The 17,368-nt window shown below is 62.7% G+C and overlaps 1 protein-coding gene across 6 annotated transcripts in view; it reads right to left on the bottom strand.

Moving 5' to 3' along the window:
* The window catches only part of ASPG (asparaginase), a 29,955-nt gene extending 12,970 nt beyond the window's left edge, over nt 1–16,985 (bottom strand). For 3 of the 6 annotated variants that reach the window (XR_008493760.2, XM_054449455.2, XM_054449456.2), the window contains exons 1-6: nt 16,808–16,985; nt 9,943–10,051; nt 9,082–9,193; nt 7,028–7,153; nt 4,911–4,994; nt 3,935–4,061 (exon numbers count right to left, since the gene is read on the bottom strand). Coding sequence is in view for 4 of the 6 variants with exons in the window: in XM_054449455.2 (XP_054305430.2) it covers nt 3,935–4,061; nt 4,911–4,994; nt 7,028–7,153; nt 9,082–9,193; nt 9,943–10,051; nt 16,808–16,889 (640 nt within the window). In the remaining 2 variants the exon portion in view is untranslated. Of the gene's footprint in view, nt 1–3,934; nt 4,062–4,910; nt 4,995–7,027; nt 7,154–9,081; nt 10,052–16,807 lie in introns of those variants that run through there. The other 3 variants (XR_010123794.1, XM_063652083.1, XM_063652084.1) reach the window with 1 other exon arrangement.
* Between the last annotated feature and the right edge of the window lie 383 nt (nt 16,986–17,368).

Raw genomic sequence — 17,368 nt, 5'->3', positions numbered from 1 at the left:
ATCACCCCCTCCCCACACCCAGGGTGGGTGATGGTGGCGGTGCAGGCTCCAGGTAAAGTGGGGAGGGATGGATATTTGGGGTCAGTGCCCGTTGAACCCGTCCATGCAGAGGGGCTCTCCAGAGGACACGCCTGTCCTCGAGCTGAAGGCCGCCACTCTGGCAGCACTCGACTCCCCAGGGTTCTGCCGACCTTCCTGCTCCACAGTGGGTGGAGGTGGGAGGCTGATGCTGTAAGCCCGGCCCCCAAATCCTCAGAGGCCAGCGCCAAGGATGGGGTCCATTCCCTCTGCCCCTCTCCACACTCATGGCAGCCTCCAGCAGAGCAGGGCTGGACACCGGGGACTCCCACCGCACTGTGCGGTGTCAGAGCCTGCCCAGGGCAGTAAACACCCTGGAGGCTGGAGAGCCCAGCCCAGGGAAACCAAGGCCCAGGGGTGGGGAAGGGCCTGGGTGCCTGGAGAGCCCAGCACAGTGCTGGGACAGGAACCCGGGCAGGAGGACCCCCGCACAGGGCTCTTCGTCCTGCCCACAGGGAGATGTCACCCACGTGTCTCCGGCCGCTTCCACCAGAGCAGCTTGCATGCAATAAAAAGGACTTTCCTGGCACGGTGGAGCTGAAGCGGGTAGATGTGGGGTGCTGCGGATGAAAGAGGGGGGAGCAGAGACCTGGCAGTGAGGCTTCCACCCCCACCAGAGCCCACAGCATCAGTCAGCCCCACACGATGGCAGCATGAGATGCCCTTTAACTGAGGGCGTGCGTCTCAGCCGGACAAGCAGATAAGGCGTCAGGACAGGGAAGGAGGGGGCACCGCTGCCACCGGCAAAGAGTTATGGCTGAGAGGGGGCTACACAGAGACAAAGAGGGCCCACGCCCAACCCTCACTGACCTCCCGCCTCCTGAGACTCTGTGGAGACCACCCCTGGGATCCCAGTCCTTCCTGTCCAGGCCTGCTGGAGGCCAGGGGAAACGTGACCCCACGCCCGGGGGCAGAGAGGAGCGGTGGTGGCTCTATGGCCCGGCGAGGCCTGCTGGCTCAGCCCCTTAACCCCAAGAGGGGCTATGGCCCTGTTTTACAGATACGGGAGCTCAGCACAGGAGCCGAAGGGTGTAGTCTGCGGCCTCAAAGCTGGATGCAGCACAGCTGGGGTGGCTGGGACATGTCTGGGAGGGAGGTGGCTTCTCCCAGTGCACAGAGGAGGGCTCTGGGGCTCTCCGTTGGGGTGACCCAGCGTAAGGACCCATGGCTGGTGAGTGACAGGCCTGGCCTAACCCCACAGCCATGTCCGCTTCTCCACCCTCCTCTGCTCCAAAGGCCCCAGCAGAGTGGGCCAAGGCCAGGGTTCAGCACAGAAGGGTAAGTGTGCAGGATTTGCCTGGGAGTGACAGTGTGGTCTCCTCAGACACATGGAAAGGACAGGGCCAGCAGGGCCTCCTCCAGCCTCCCACGCACCCCCCCACCCCTTGGCGCTGAGCCAACTGTGGACAGGAGCATCAAGCCTGCCCATGTCTCCTGGACCAGCCCAGCCCCTCACTTCCCAGACAGTAGGTAAAAAGCCCAGGACAAGCCCTCGACAGGGTGCTGGCAGCTGGCATCCCAGCCCAGGCTGGCACTGCTACCCCCAGCTGGCTCAGAGAGGCTGAGGGTGCACACTGCCAACCCGTGCCCCTCCCCAGGGGCCCCAGCAGCCACGCCCTGGGCAAGGCCTGAAGTTTCTCAACACCAGGTGCCAGAACCGGCCCGGCAGCCTGGCATCAGGTTCCCACACCCACACGCACGTGGGAAACACTCAGGGGTGGGGGGCTGGGGCCAGGGCAGCCTCCCACCCAGACCAGCCTTAGTGCTGCGCCCAGGAGCTGATCCTCGGCCCTGGGCCTGAGGCCGGTGTGTCTTGAGCCTCGTGGCCTGCCCGGGCTTAGTACCCGGTGCTGGCGGAGTCCCTGGAATCCGGAGCACGGTCCTCTATGCACTGCCGGGGCGGGGTCCACCCACCAGCAGAAGCTCCACTCCTGAGCCCCAGATAAGGTGTGAATCAGGCCCCATGGGGGAGCCGGGCCTGCAGGGCACCGCCCACACCTCTTGCTGCTCCTTCTCCCTGGGCTGGAGGGGCCGAGTGCCAGCATCCAGCATGGGCAAGCAAGCCAGTACCCGACCAGCACCAGCTCACAAGCCACCTCTTCCAAGAAGCCTTTCAGGCTGCTCTGGCCCTCGGTGAGGAAGTGGACCCCTGCCCAAGCCCCTGAGACCCGGTGTGCTGCACACACGGTAGACACACTGATGTGTTCTGGGCCTCACACTCCCTAGAAGGTGCTCAAGGGAGCAGCAGGAAGAAAGGATGGGGTGTGAGCCCAGGACAGGAGACAGTGCACAGGCTTGAGTCGGTGCCTCCCTGTGGGAGCCTGCCTCTCTCTGCCTCCATTCCTCACCTGTAGAACCAGGCAGTTTCCTCTGTCCTGTCCTGCTGAGGGGCCCTGGGGCAACAAGCAAGTCAGCCACCGAGCCCAGACTCCCACATGCTGCCTTGTCTTGAGATCCAAAGATGCCGGGGACTTTCGGAATCATTTGCCTCCACCCGTTTCTGCAGATGGCCCCACAGCCAGACATGCCCAGAGCCCCTCCTGTCCCCCGGCTTCTGGTGGATGCTCCAGGAAGGTCCCTGCCTTGCCAGACCCTTCCCAGGGCCCCCTCATGCCAGGCCCTGGGGCTCCCCAGGGTCCTTGCCTGTGTCTGGGAAATCTTCCGGGAAGCTGTGCCCCAGCAGCCCATAGCCCAATGCTTTCTCCAGGAGGGTCTGCTCCTCCTTAAAATGGGGGAGTGGGGAGCCTCTGCTGCACCGGGAGATTCCCTAGGAAGTGCCTCCTCAGGCGTCCAGTGACCTTGTGGGCTTGACCCACCAGCCCGCCATGGCCCAGGCCTGGACAGAAGCCCAGCATGGGTGAGGGGGCGCCTGCACCCCACCCCACCCCAGACAGGAACAGCTGCTTTGGTCCTGGGCAGGCAGCCCCACCCAGCCCCGGGCAAGGTGTCAAATGCTCCCAAAGGAAGCCCAGTGCTGCCAAGCCCTGGAGCCTCCCCCGGGCTGGACCCCACCTCAGTCCATCAGGATGAGACACAGGGCAGATCTGGGGTTCCCTCGAAACAGCAGGGGGCCAGGGCAGGCAGGATGCATCGCGCAGGAGGGAAGGGATGCTCCAGCCGCCTCAAGGAGGGGTGCTGGGGTGGGGTCAGAAGGACTGGCCATGCCGGCCGTGGACCTGGAGCAGGCAGGGGCCGGGTAGAGTCCAGGAAGCAGGGGCTCCCTCAGCAGCAGCACATCCCAGATGGAGAGACGGTAGGCCAGGGAGGGACTCCCGGGCAGGCCATTGGAGTGGCCCTGCATCTCAGGTGAGGCCTGGCAGGGCACCGGTCTCTGAGAACAAGCTCCAAGGCTGCTCCTACAGCCAGGGCCAGGGAGCGGGCTGGGCCCCCCGCCAGGGGGAAGCCTCAGGACACAGGACCGCTCGAGTCAGCCCCACAAGGATGTCCAGGCTGCCCGCCGGAACCAGAGGACAGAAAGACTCCCTGAAACTCCTGGGGACGAGGCTACGGCACACAGAGGTGCAGCAGAGCCAGGTGGTCACTGAGGACCTCCTAGGCCTGGGGCCAGTGGTTGGGCAGGACACACGAGGGCCAGATGCCCCAAACCTCTCGTCCAGGCCTCCCGCCTCTGAGCCTGCAGGGACCTGTGGAGGCCCCCACCTCTGCAGCCACCCAACAGCCCTGTCCACGCAGCCCTGGCTTCCCCACAGCCCAGGGCAGAACCAAGCCAGGGCAAGTCAGAACCAAGCATGGTGCTCTCAAATTCTGCCGAGTCCCAGCCACGAGCTCCCTGCAGCAGCCCCTCACCCAGCACCAGCACTGGGCAGGCACCTGGCCCTGCTCTTAAGGGGCTTACTTGTGATGTCAGCACCCACTGTGGCCAGAGGCAGCAGGTTTGGGGAGCAGAAGGCCGCGAACCTCCGAGCGTCCACCTTGGTCGTCCGGTTGCCCCGAAACAGCTGATTCTGGAAGAAGAGGCAGACCTGCGGGAAGGGAGCGACAGAGTTCAGAGCAGTGGCCACCCTGTCCCCGACCCCTCTGCCCTCCAGCTTCCTCCCTGCCATCAATGGGGTGCCCAGACCCAGGGGGAGGCGGGACTGTAACCCCACCCACCGCAGGCAGAGACCCTCCTGGGAGCAGGTACTGCCCCTCTCGGGCCCTTTCCTGCCCTGCCACCTACCCCTGAGCCTGCAGGGGCCTGGGGACCCCAGGGCCTGGGGCGTGCAGGTGGCTGGGTGGCAGGAGGGTACCGTACTTCCTTCCCTTCCCACCTGCACTGCCCCCACCCCTGCTTCTTAGAGAGCCCTGAGAACTCATCCCAAAGGTACAGCGAGCACAGCTGATGCTGGAGGCCCCTGCCCACGGTGAACGGGAGTCCCTGAGGCCCCTGATCAGGAGCCTGTGTCGGGGCTCTAGTCAAGCTGCTCAAGAGCCTTGGGTAAAGCCCCTGCCCCAGGGCGGGGGAGATCTTTGCACACTCCTTCCTGGGGCGCCACAGGAAACAGGGAAAGACATGGAGGAGGGAAAGTGACACCCTTCAGAGCCCTGCTGGCTGCAACCTATTTTTATAGAAACTTCCATACATATCTCTAACGTAAAACTTCCATACGTATCTCTAATGTAAAACTTCCATACGTATCTCTAATGTAAAACTTCCATACGTATCTCTAATGTAAATATCCACAACATAAGATCTAGAAGACAGTGCACCCAGCTATTGGCAATGGCGTCTGGGGAGGGGGCCGGGGGGACTTTGTTTCCTGGCTGCTCTCCGGGCTCCCGCCCCCGCCCCCGCCCCACCTGCCCCGCCTCCACGTGCGCCAGGCAGGTACCTCTGGGATCACATACTGGCCGGCCATGAGCAGTGCCCCCAGCAGGTTCTCACGGCCGTCGCTCCACAGGGCATGGACGGGCACCTGGGGGAGAGGCCACGGAGGAGCTGAGGCCTGGGAAGCCCAGAAGCCCAAGATGTCTGGCTCATCTCTTCAGATAAACCCCCAGGCCCAGCCCAGGAGCCCCAGGTGGGGTGTGGGAAAGAGGACAGGCAGGCTTGGACTGCAGCGGGCAGCCTGGAGATGGGTGCCTTGGGGGAACGGGGCACTCAGAGGAGCTGGGCAGTAAGCCCGTCTCCAAGGCCGCCAACAACAGCTGTCCCTGCAGACGATGCCAGCCTGCACCCAGGGCCTCAACCCGCCCACCAGCTCCCTCTACAGGTCCAAGAGCCCAGTGCTGGCAGCAGGGGCCAGCCGGTCCCCATACTGGAGAACGCATCACAGGCCTCCCACCACAGCCGCCCTGTCCAGCTCCCTCGCTACCCCAGCAGAACTGTGGGCTGGAAGGAGGGTGGTGGGGGTGAGGGGTGGGTGGGCTGTGACAGAAAGGAGCTGCCTCAGGATGCCAGGCACAGTACAGCTCCTCCCGCAGCTGCCTGTGTCTAGCATGGGCGACTGCGCTATGGTTGACTGAGCAGCGCATCCCAGGAGGGCGCAGGTGGCTGTGCAGAGGCCAGGGTCTTCAGGACCGGGAAGACCATGCAGAGGCGGCTGGGAAGTGGTCAGTGCAGGGCCTCTGGAGGGAGAGAGCCCTGGCAGAGGGTGGCAGTCCTGGGTCCTGGGTGCTCCCTGGCTCAGCCCTCACGTGGTACATGGCTGTGGGTGAGCCCCTGACCTATAAGCCTCAGTTTCCCCACAGGTATAACAGGGATAAGGATGTCCCGGCACAGGCCAACATCAGAGTGAGGAAAACACACATGTGAACGTTCCTGGGGCCTGCAGTGCTCGTAACTGTGCCCTTGATCCCCTAGAGAGGCCCACGGGATGTTCCGCTCTTACAGGGCTCAGGAAGGTCTGGGAAGAGGAGAACCAGCTGGAGCCCTGTCCCTCCTTCTCAAGTTCTGGGGCGGGAGGTGCTGCTCCACTGCTAACAGGTGTGTGCAGTGGGCCCTGGGGAGACCTTGGAGGGACAAGGGAGACAGTGCCAAGCAAGCAGAGTGGGGTGGCTGAGCCACCTCCCCAGACTGCTCCCCACAGACCTCCTAAGAGGGCCTCCATGGGGCTTTCTGGAACTGCCACCAAGCTCAAAGGGACACAGGTACCGGTTTCCCATACGAGACCTTAGCCTCGGCCGTGGGAAGGATCCCAAGGGGTTCAGGTGCCCACTGCCACCCACAGGCAACAGGGACCCCTAATCAGCCGCTAGCCAACCTCCCCTGCCACCTCCCCTCAAATCCAGTTTTCCAGAACACTCTACTGGCCTTGGCTTATAGGCTTTGTGCTGGGTTAGGGTGAGAGAGGCAGGGAAATCGTGTGCCAGGGCCCCCAGGATGGCATCGCCTGGAACCACAGTGGGCGGAGCAAAGAGAGGAACAAAGGCAGGGACATGGCTGGGGCCTCCCGGTGCTGCTCTGTGCACGGCCACCCTGCTGCGCCAGATGGAGAGGTGGGCAGCAGCCGCGAGGAAGCATCGGGAGGAGAGGAAGGGATGCCTGGCACCCCCAGGGCCGAGGTGGGCCTGGCTCTGGGTGCTCCAGGGCCTCACAGCTCCCGGGGCCACCAGCAGGAGATGACTCCCCCTCTCGCGGGGCAGGTAGTGCTGGAGATGACCCCCCCTCCTGCGGGGCAGGTGGTGCTGGAGATGACCCCCCCATCCAGCAGGGCAGGTGGTGCTGGAGGTGACCCCCCTCCCACGGGGCAGGTGGTGCTGGAGGTGACCCCCCTCCCGCGGGGCAGGTGGTGCTGGAGATGACCGCCCTCCCACGGGGCAGGTGGTGCTGGCACCCGGGCAGGATCTGAGCATTTGTGAGCCCCAGCACGGGCCCTGCAGCAGCCACTTCAGGAGCTGCTGGGCTGAGCAGGAAGCCCGCGGTCCCGCAGCGGCCACCCACAGCGCTGACTTGCCCTGTGGCCTCAGCAAGCCCCTATTCCTAGGATCCCCGGGCCCCTGGGATTACCTGGGCCCCAGTGAGGATGACGGTCTTCTGTAGGTTCTCCAGCATGAAGGACAGCATCGAGGCAGCAAAGGCCATGGTGTCAGTGCCGTGGATGACCACAAAGCCATGGTACTGCTCGTAGTGCCTCTGCAGGAGGGGCGCGTGCTCAGGCAGGCCAGCCCCTCGGCGAGCAGGTGTGGGGGAGGGTGCAGCATGGGGGAAAGGGTCCAGATGCAGAGGAGAGGACTCAGGGGAGGCGCCCGTGGGACCCTGGCCTGGAAGTCCCTCTCTGGAAGATGAGCCCCTGGTGTGGAGTCCTGGGACTCCCACGCTCTCCCTGCCCTGAGGCTTCCATGCCACTCAGGTGCACCCACCACGCTGAGGCTCCCCTCAGAGCACTAGAGAATGAGTCCCTCTAAGGGGCCTCTGCACACTCCCCAAGGGCGGGAGAGCGCCTCTCCATGGCAGCAGGGGGCTGTGGCGGTGCATGAGCCTCGAAGCCCAGACCGCGGGTCAGGCAAGAACACAACGGTGGGCACAAGGACGCCTGCAGGGTCAAGGCACAGCCATGGCCAGGAGCCAGCAGGTGATCCTGGAGGTTGCCTGGATCTGGACCTGGGCGGCCGGGCAGGACACTGAAGGGCAGCAATGAAGCTGGCCATGCAGGGACATCCTCCGGCCACCACCCCCTGGAGGGTGGCTGGCCCAGGCTGCGGCTGCCAGGGCACCGTTCCGAGAGCCCAGGGCCCTATACTAAGCCTGGGCCTGCCGGGTGGGCCATTAAAAGACCCAGCCTTGTAGGCCTGGGAACTGCAGAGGAGCAGAAGCCAAGGAGGGGAAGGGCGCTCTCTGCTGGCCACTCGCGGCAAGACGGCAGGTTGGGCCACCTGAGCTGAGAGAGCCTTTGTGAGGCTGTCCAGGGCTGGTCCCTGCAGCAAGGACCGCAGGGCACCTTCATGGGCCTCAAAAAGCAGTCAGGCCTTGCCTGGTGAGGGCTGCCGGCCACAAATGGAGGAGCCTGTCCTGGGTGGTGCTGCCTGCCACCCCGCTGCTGGGAAGGGGAAGCCTAGATGTTCCCATTCAGGGGAGCAGGGGGGTTATACGGGAAGCAGGTGAGATTGGGACTGGAGGGGGCAGGAGGCCCCCTACCAGGGGAGGCAGCTCAGGTAACATGGGAGCGTGTTGTGATGGGGGAGAATGGAGAAGAAAAGCTGATGGGGCGGGGGGGTGGTTCTGCCTGCAGGGTGAGCACACAGGTCGCTGTAAACCACAAGAGTCTTGGAGAGGTGCTGTGGTCCTAAATCCACTAAGACTCCAACTGGGCGGGGGACGGACAGAGGGCAGTGAGCAGGTTACCAGCCACACACAAGGAGCTTGCTGGCCCTCAAGGTAGCATCACACACCACATACCATGCCCCAGATACTAACTGGGGCAGGCTAAGACAGCTGTTCCCGCTGTGTCCTCATCTGGGAAGTCGACTTGGCCCTATACGCCCACCCCCAGCTTGCATGGGGGAGAGGAACTCAGAGCCTTGCCCGCAGCTCTGACATGTGGACCCTGCCCTTTCCTGAAGCTGCCATTCCCAGATGCTCCCAGGCCCCAGGCTGGGCAGGCCGACTCCACCCCAGACCCTGCAGCTCCTCACCTGTCCCAGAGTGTTTCTGCCGGCCACTGCCCATCCACCAGCCCCGCCCATACCCACAGCCCCGCCCACACTCATAGCCCCACCCACACAACATAGCCCCACCCACACCCTACAGCCCCACTCACAACACAGCCCCACCCACAAAACACAGCCCTGCCCACACAACACAGCCCAGCCCACACCCACAGCCCCGCCCAGCACTCCTCAGCCCCACCCACACACCACAGCCCCACCCACACACCACAGCCCCACCCAGCACTCCTCAGCCCCACCCACACACCACAGCCCCACCCACACACCACAGCCCCAGCCAGCATTCCCCAGCCCCACCCACACACCACAGCCCCACCCAGCACTCCTCAGCCCCACCCACACACCACAGCCCCACCCACACACCACAGCCCCACCCAGCATTCCCCAGCCCACTACCTCGATGGTCTGGGCAACGCGAACCCACTCAGCGATGGTCATGTCACTAGAGTCGAAGAGGGGCTGGCACTCCAGCACGGTGTAGAGGATCCTCTGGTTGCGGCTGGCCGGGCTGCGGGACAGAAACAGCACGAGGCGGAACAGCAGGCTCCTGCTCTGCACCTCCTCCTGCTCTAAATGCCCTGATCCGCTCTGTTCTCCTCTGGCAGAGCTGGGGCCCCTACGCCAAGGGCTCTGCACATACCAAGTTCTCAGCATCCCAAGTACGGGGCCCGGCCCCCCTTCCACCAGGAGCCCCCCACAGAGGCAAGGACATGGGTCAGCATGGGCCACTCCCAGCGGTCTTCTTCCCACACCAGCTTGAAGAGGGGGCTGGGACCAGCCCATGCCCAGGCAGGAGAGGATGCTTGCAGGAGGCTCATCTATGGCGTCTGTGGCGGTCAGCCCCAACGAGGGCAACTGCCAGCTCACCCCCAGCTGTGGGGACATCAGGGAGCTGGGCCCAGGGCTGAAAAATGGAAGGACCTCTATGCTGGGGGCAAGGCCACCTGGAACAGCCGACTCCTGATATACAGGGTCCCTAGACGGGGCGCCCTCATCACACTTGCCGAAGGAGCCTGGCTGGGGGTGTGGGAGGAGGGTGGGGAGGGAAGGTGGGACCAGGCACGGGGGCACCCTCAGAGGTTCAGGCTCTGGTGGAAGGCGGCTGTTGGTCAGTCCTAAAGCCCTGTAAGCCGAGGGGATGTTAGAGATGGGGGTGAGCAAATGGCTCACGTGGGCCTGGCCAGCAGTGCCCAGCCTCAGGATCGGTGCCCCCCAGCAGCCATGCCCTGCCCGGGACCAGGAGGAGCCCATACTCACGGCAGCACCAGGGTGTCCTCAGAGAGGCCGCGGGCTCGGGCATGCTCCTCGTCATGGAACATGGGCAGTGTCCTCAGGATGGCAGCCAGGCCCGTCCCGGGCACGAGCACTGCAGACAGAGTCCAGGTGGATGCTGGGATCAGGGGCTGAGAGCCATGGCCTCCTCCTCCCTCACTGAGGGGCAGGACCAGAGCTGGTGGGATGGGGCTCCAGTCTTATGACAGTCAGAGGCTGGGAGGAAGGGCTATGGCTGCCCCTGGGACCCCTCACAGGGCAGGTGGCTGACCCGTGTTTGGAAGCCATGGCTTCCTGCCTTGGAGCCCATGGTGATTCCTCATTTCGCACCTGGACAGCCCCAGGAGCTCTGCCCAGGTCTCCAGCTGCTCCACCCAGGCCCTGCCCCTGCTCCCACCTCCTTCTCCAAATACTTAGTCCACACTCCCCACCAAGGCCCACGGGGCTCAGCCTTTGCCTCACTGTGGATATGCTGTGGGCTCTGCCTGGAAGTCCTGCCTCATTCCCACTTCTCACCCAGTAGGTTTCTCAAGGCCCAGATTGGGACACCACCCCCAGGAAGCCCTCCCAGATGCCCAGGCTGTAGTGCTATTCCCACATTCTCCCTCACTGGCCCTCAAGCTCCCAAAGGGCATGGACTGTGTGACTCCCTCAGGGTCCAGCCCAGGTCCCCTTCCCCAGCTCCCTGACCCGGAGGGCCTAGCACACAGCAGGTGCACAGACGGGTTGGTCCCACCCCGAGCAGCTCTGTCACCTTCCTGCAGCCTCTGCATCTCAGTTCTGTCCCTTAAATGGAGACCTGGCCACACCACTCATTCCCTGGGGCCAGCTGCTCAGTATAAAGCCCTGACCCCTCAGCCACCCCTCCAGGGCCTCCAGCAAGCCCCAAAGCTCCCTCCCCCAGCAGCAATGCCCCACCCTATCCTGCAGACCCCAGCCATGGTCACCTGCTTTTCCCCCTTGCCCTCTGCAGCTGTACCCATCTCCTATCACTGGCTCACAAATTAACCCCAAACTTGGCGAGTTAAAGCAGCCCCCTCTAATATCCCTCCAGCCGCACCCCTCCCTGCCATCGCCCTCCACTGCTGGGCTCAGCCTGGTCTCCACATCTCTGCCCGTTAAGTCACTGGCCCCGGGACACCAGCCCCTTGGCCCCGTGAAGGTTTATGGCACCGTGATACTCCTCTGGCCTTACACAAAGGCCCGTGGAGCCCCAGGGACATTTGCCAGAGGACTGGACGATGCAGGTCGGCTGAGGTGCAGCTGCTGACAAAATCACCCCGCCAGTAGGGCTCAGCCAGCAGAGAGGGGAGGCAGAGCCCGCGCATGTTTGTCTGCCCGTCTGCCCTCCGAGGCGCCCAGAGCACAGCCAGGACACGGGCTGCCGGAACAAAGGTCTGGACTCACCAGCCTTGTGAACCCCAAGGACCCAACCTCAGACCCTGGGCATCCGGGGGGCTCAGGGTCCACCCCACACCGGTGTCCAAGTGTCCCCACCTCATGTGCAGTAGGTTGAAAAAGCATCCTAGATGTCCGCATCCCAGGGCCGGGCGCAGTGGCTTAGGCCTGAAATCCCAGCACTTTGGGTGGCCGAGGTGGCAGATTGCTTGAGGTCTGGAATTCAAGACCAGCCTGGCCAACATGGTGAAACCCCGTCTTTACAAAAAATACAAAAATTAACTGGGCGTGATGGCAGGTGCCTGTAATCCCAGTTACTTGGGAGGTTGAGGCGGGAGAATCACTTGAATCTGGCAGGCGGAGGTTGCAGTGAGCCAAGATCGCACCACTGCACTCCAGCCTGGGTGACAGAATGAGATTCTGTCTCAAAAAATTAAATAAATACATAAAAATAAAAAAAGATGTCCACATCCCAATGCCCGGTACCTGTGGGTGTCACTTCATATGGAAGTGTCTTTACGGATGTGATATTAGGGGTCATGGGGCGGGAGGTGGCCCTGGACAATCCAGGTGGGCCCTAAATGCCCTCTCGTGTTTCCTCACAGGTGGGAGGCCACACGGCACGGGGAGGGGAAGGCCATATGACGACAGGGCAGAGCGGCCCTTGGAGATGCTGGGCTGGATGACTGGAGTGATGTGGCCACAAGCCAAGGATTGCGGCAGCCACCAGACAGTGGAGGTGGCAGGGGTGGCTCCTCCCGCAGAGCCTCAGGAGGGAGCGGTGCCCTGCAGCACCTTGGCTCAGCCCGGGGAAACCCTTCTCAGGCCTCGGCCTCCAGAACCCAGAATGAACTTCTGTGATGTTCAGCCGCCCGGCACCGTGGCCACAGGAAACGAAAAGTCACTCTCCACTCATCACGGCAGGTGAAGCTGGGGTGTCTTATGGGGAAGGTGCAGGGGGCACATCTGGTTTGGTTTTGTGGGACATGCTCACATTGTGCAAGGTCACCTCCAGCTGCTGCTGACTCATGTAGGGGAACAGCTTCCAGAAACGTCCAGGAATGCTGCAGAGTGGTAGGCGTGGATATGGGCCCTGCTGTCCCTGCTGGGGGCATGTGTGGGTACCACAGGCGAAATCAGCCAAAGACAAGACTAAACTTATCTCTTGGTGTCCTCTTCTCTCAAGCAAAACACTCCATGTGTGCTTTTGCAGTGGTTTTTATGGCTCACACCTGTAATCCCAGAATTTTGGGAGGCTGATGCAGGAAGATCATTTGAGCCCAGGAGTTCAAAACCAGCCTGGCCAATTTCTTTCTTTTTTTCTTTTTCTTTCTTTCTTTTTTTTTTTTTTTTTTTTTTTTTTGAGACAGAGTCTCGCTCTGTTGCCCAGGCTGGAGTACAGTGACGCCATCTCGACTCACTGCAACCTCCACCCCCAGAGCTCAAGCAATTCTCCTGCCTTAGCCTCCGGAGTAGCCGGGATTACAGGCATGCACCACCACACCTGGATAATTTTTTATTTTTAGTAGAGATGGGGTTTCGCCATGTTAGCGAGGCAAGTGATCCACCCGCCTTGGCCTCCCAAAGTGTTGGAATTACAGGCCTGAGCCACCATGTCTGGCCAAATGTTCCTTTTTCAAACCTATACCATCGCCAGTAAAGTTTTCTTACCAACCTGCAAATGGACCACTTTCCAACTCTGGGCTCCAGCACTCACCCCACAGTCAGTGTGTTGTACATCAGCAGCCATTCTAACAGGTATGTAGTGACGTCAGTATTTTTTGTTTGTTTGAGACGGGGTCTCGCTCTGTCACTCAGGCTGGAGTGCAGTGGCGCGATCTCGGCTCACTGCAACCTCCACCTCCTAGGTTCAAGCGATTCTCATGCCTCAGCCTCCCCAGTAGCTGGGACCACAGGCACCTGCCACCACATCTGGCTAATTTTTTTTTTTGTATTTTTAGTAGAGACGGGGTTTCACCATGTTGTCCACGGCTGGTCTTGAACTCCTGACCTCAAGTGATCCGCCCACCTCAGCCTCCCTAAGTGCTGGGATTATAGGTGTGAGCCACCGCGCCCGGTCAGCCGGGGCAATTTCTTTTGTTATTTTAAATAAATACCGGCTTTCGGCAGGGCACGGTGGCGGGGACCTGTGGTCTCAGCTACTCGGGAGGCTGAGGCAGGAGAATGACATGAACCCGGGAGGCGGAGCTTCCAGTGAGCCGAGATCGCATCACTGCACTCCAGTCTGGGCATCAGAGAGAGACTCCGTCTCAATAAAATAAAAATAAATAAAAAATAAATAAACACCGGCTTTCACACCTAACTCTGATTTTGTAACTTGTATTACTTTTCTCAATGAGGGCCCTCCAAAAGGTTCAAGGGCTGCAGAACCTGAACCCTCTGGCCCTGCCTGGAACCTCTTCCTTGGCCCATCCAGGCAACTGCCTGAGTTTGCTGGTGACTCGGAAACTCCTCAGCCCCCTGCCAAACACCTGGAAGGGAGGCTTTGCTCTCGAAGACAATGGGCCCCACTGTCACCAGCGAAGTCAAGCTTAGGCTTAGAACCTTGTGAACGTGTAGCACCCATTCAAGAAGGAGGTCCAGGCCAAGGGCACAGCCGCCACTGCAGTGACCAAGAAGCCACAGGCATCCCTCCACTGACAGTCTCGGCTGCTGGGACTTGTGTGGCCACTGGGCAGGGAGCTTCTCTCAGCTGCCTGGCCCCAAAGCTCTGCCCTCCCTGCTGTGCCTGCAAGGAGCCGGGCTCAGGAGGGACTTTGGGACAGGCCAGCAAGCGGGTGGGGTTCCCAGTTTGACACAGGAAGTCTTCAAGTTTCCCGGGTGTATGGAACGTGGCCACTGATGCCAGCTTGGGCTTGGGGTTATCAGCCGTGTTTGGATTCACTATGTCCCTTGACCTGTGATAGCTTCAATGAACTCAGAGAAGGGATGGGTCGAGGGGCGTCCCCGCTGGCATCACCTCTGCCCTCCCTGAACTCTGGCAGGGCTCCAGGTGTGCAGCGTTCCACCCACAGGTCACTATTTACCAGCAGGCGCAGAAGCCGTTCCAACAGCGACAATCAAACAGCTTTACTGTGGCAAAGCCACCATTCCCCTCTCACCTCCCCAGGGAAGGCCAGAGCCCACGTCAGCAGTGTGGAGGGAGTAAATCATTGACGCCTGACAGTCTGGCTGCTCCAACCTCACGAGGGGTTGGGGGAGCCCATTCCCGCGGGTTCCTGGAAGTGGATGCCCCACATGGGTCAGCTAGCAACAGCAGGGGGTGACCTCGCAGCCACATGAGGACGGGCTGCTGAGCACAAGCCAGGACCCCAGTGCACAGAGCACTGAGGGATCTCAGAAGGCTGCTTCAGGTCTGAAGACTGACGCCCCCACACCCAGTTTCCAGCCTCAAAGTCTCTTGTTTCCCACCCAGACAAAGGACCTCACAGCCTCTTTCAGAAATGCAGTGTACGCGTGAGTGCACCCACAGGCTGCTGCGGCGAGCACGCGGGGGCCAAGCGAGACGGGCGTGTGGTGGGGTTGCAGTCAGAGTCCACCTGCCCCTGCAGCTCGGACTACTCAAGAACTATGTGTTGAGCTCAACCAAATTGCAGTTGGCCACACACCAAGCCTGAAGGAGTAGCGTCAGGGGCGTCGGACGAGGCCCCAGACAGAGTCCGCAGGTCCTGTCACCACTCGGGGGCAGCTCTGGCAGGCTCCAGCCCTGCTGGGCTCCCCACTCCTCTTTCCTGCACCTTGCAGGGCTGCTCCTGGCCTGGCCCTCTCCCATCTTTGTCCTGCAGGCCTTGTGTCCTCAGAGAAGCCCTCCCTGGGCTGCCTCAAAACTCCACGCCACCCACACACCGGGCCCAGACCGTTATCAGCCCACAGCCCCTACAGGGCCCTGGCAGATTCTGCCCCGGGACTAGCTCCTTAATGCGTGCCATCTCTTCAATGGCAGCCTCTCTCTCTCTAGCTTGTGAGGGCCAAGCACAGGAACTGTGTCACTCTGTGTCAGTGGAGTGTCACACAGGGGCGTCTGCCAAGCTGTGAATGACTTTGTTCCATTCACAGGCAGAAGAAGTGCAGAGGAGGCTCCCAGCAGCCTGGACAGCCACGTTCCTGGGGCCTGAGTCCCTCGTGGACGAGCCCCACTAGGCTGTGTCTCCTGGGCCTCCAGAGGGGTCTGCACCGGCCACAGTGTGGTGGGTGGAATCTGAGAGCACCGACAGAGTGCTGGTGGCTTCTGAGCGGCCACTTCAGCGGAAAGGGGTGGCCAAGAGAGGCAGCTGCCAGGGAACAGGCTGTGAGAGGGGATGGGGAAAGGAGGGGCGGGGAAGTGGCTGGCAGATGGGCGAGGGACAAGAGAATGTTCGGGTCATGCCAGGGGAAGCCGTGGGGCTCTGGCAGAGCCGGAGAGGGTCCCAGCCATCTCAGGAGAGAGAGCTGCGCTGGACACAAGCAGGAGTGTGGGCAGTGGCCAGGGCAGCAGGGAGTGGGAGGAGGAGTGGAAAGGGCTCCTGAGGGAAAGGCAGGCAGTGGCCCATGGAGGGTCGCAAACAGGGTCAAGACAGGGTGAGGGGGCTGTCCTGGCCCCCAGGGAGGGAGCACCCCACATCACAGCACAGCCCACCTGGGGGCCCCAGGCAGTGTCCTGCCCTCCTGGGGAGTGCCCGGGCATTCTGGAGGCTCCAGTGCAATGTCCTCTCCCCATCCTGGTGGCCTCAGGCTCCCCAGGCTACCATCCTTCCTGTGCCCACCCCACGCTGGCAGCACTGTGCTGGAGTACCACAGAGCTCGGTGCCTGTCCCAGGCCCTGACCCCACCCAGGCAGAACTCAGTCCAGATGCAATCGCTGGTCTCTGGTCAACCAGGTCCACGCAGGGGCAGAGGAAGCAGGGCTCTGAGGCCACCTCGGGTGTGAACACGTGCGTCCCCGCCGATGCCAGGTAGCCCCAGTATCGTGCCAGCCACTGCTGCCTGACCAGGACCCCAGGGGACTCAGAGGATGGGGACACCCTCCAGGGTGTCGCAGGTGAGGGGTCCTTGCAGCCTCCTAAGCCTTCTCCAGGGCAGCCTCCTAAGCCTGTGTCCAGGGCAGGAGCAGCAGGCCAATGCCCTGGGGCCCTCCCGCCCATATTCCACGACTCCAGGACGCTGGCCCTCAGGGGCACAGCGGCAGCACAGGGGGCCTGGCCCCAGGGTCACAGGGCGCTCCCGGGAGCACTGCGACGGCGAGAACCCACCGTGACCTCCTGTCCAGGTGGGGGCTCCGCGCGCGGGGACGCCGGTGACCGGAACCGAAGGAGAGCGACCCCAGCCCGCACCCCCCATCCAGGCGCGGATCTGACTCCCCAACGACCCCCGTGGGTGCAGGAGGGTCCGAGGCTCCCGGTCGCGGCCAGGTCCAGAGGCCTACCCCGCCCAGGACGCTGGGTCTCGGACTCACCGCCGAGCTCACTCCGCATGCCAATGGTGCCGCCTGTGTAGACGGCCAGCAGCCTCCGCTCGGGCCCCACCGCGCGCGCCATGCCGGACCGGGGACCTCGGGAGTGGACTGGGGGTGCAGCGGGGACGCGGGGCCTGCGGGACTCAGGGACTGCGGAGAGGAAGCCCGGGACGCCGGGGGCAGCCTGGGAGGGCGGGGCCGGCGGGGGCACCCACGGGGAGGGGGCGGGAGTGGAATCCGCCCGGGAGGGTGGGAAGCCCCGCGGAGGCGGGCGGGGGGCAGGACCTGGGGGCGGGGTGGGTCCCGGGGAATGTCCAGGGTCGGAGAGAGAGGCGGGGCCTGGCAGGGTGCGGGGCGGGGCGCGGCCTTGGAAACGTGTAGGAAGAGGTGAGGTCTGTGAGTGCGGCAGGGGGAGCTCCTGCCTGGGCAAGAGATTGGGTGGGGCCTGCTTGAAGGTCGGGAGCGCCTGTCCAGGGACTAGGGGGCAGCCAGAAAGGCAGGGACAGGGGTGGGGCGGGTCCTGAGCCGCCCTGCGGGGCCATCGGCCCTCCCTGGTGGCCC

This window comes from Pongo pygmaeus, chromosome 15, assembly GCF_028885625.2.
Source record: "Pongo pygmaeus isolate AG05252 chromosome 15, NHGRI_mPonPyg2-v2.0_pri, whole genome shotgun sequence".
NCBI classification, from domain to species: domain Eukaryota; kingdom Metazoa; phylum Chordata; class Mammalia; order Primates; family Hominidae; genus Pongo; species Pongo pygmaeus.
The sequence above is the reverse complement of the archived record's forward strand: the minus strand, read 5'-3'. Positions and strand labels throughout refer to the sequence as shown.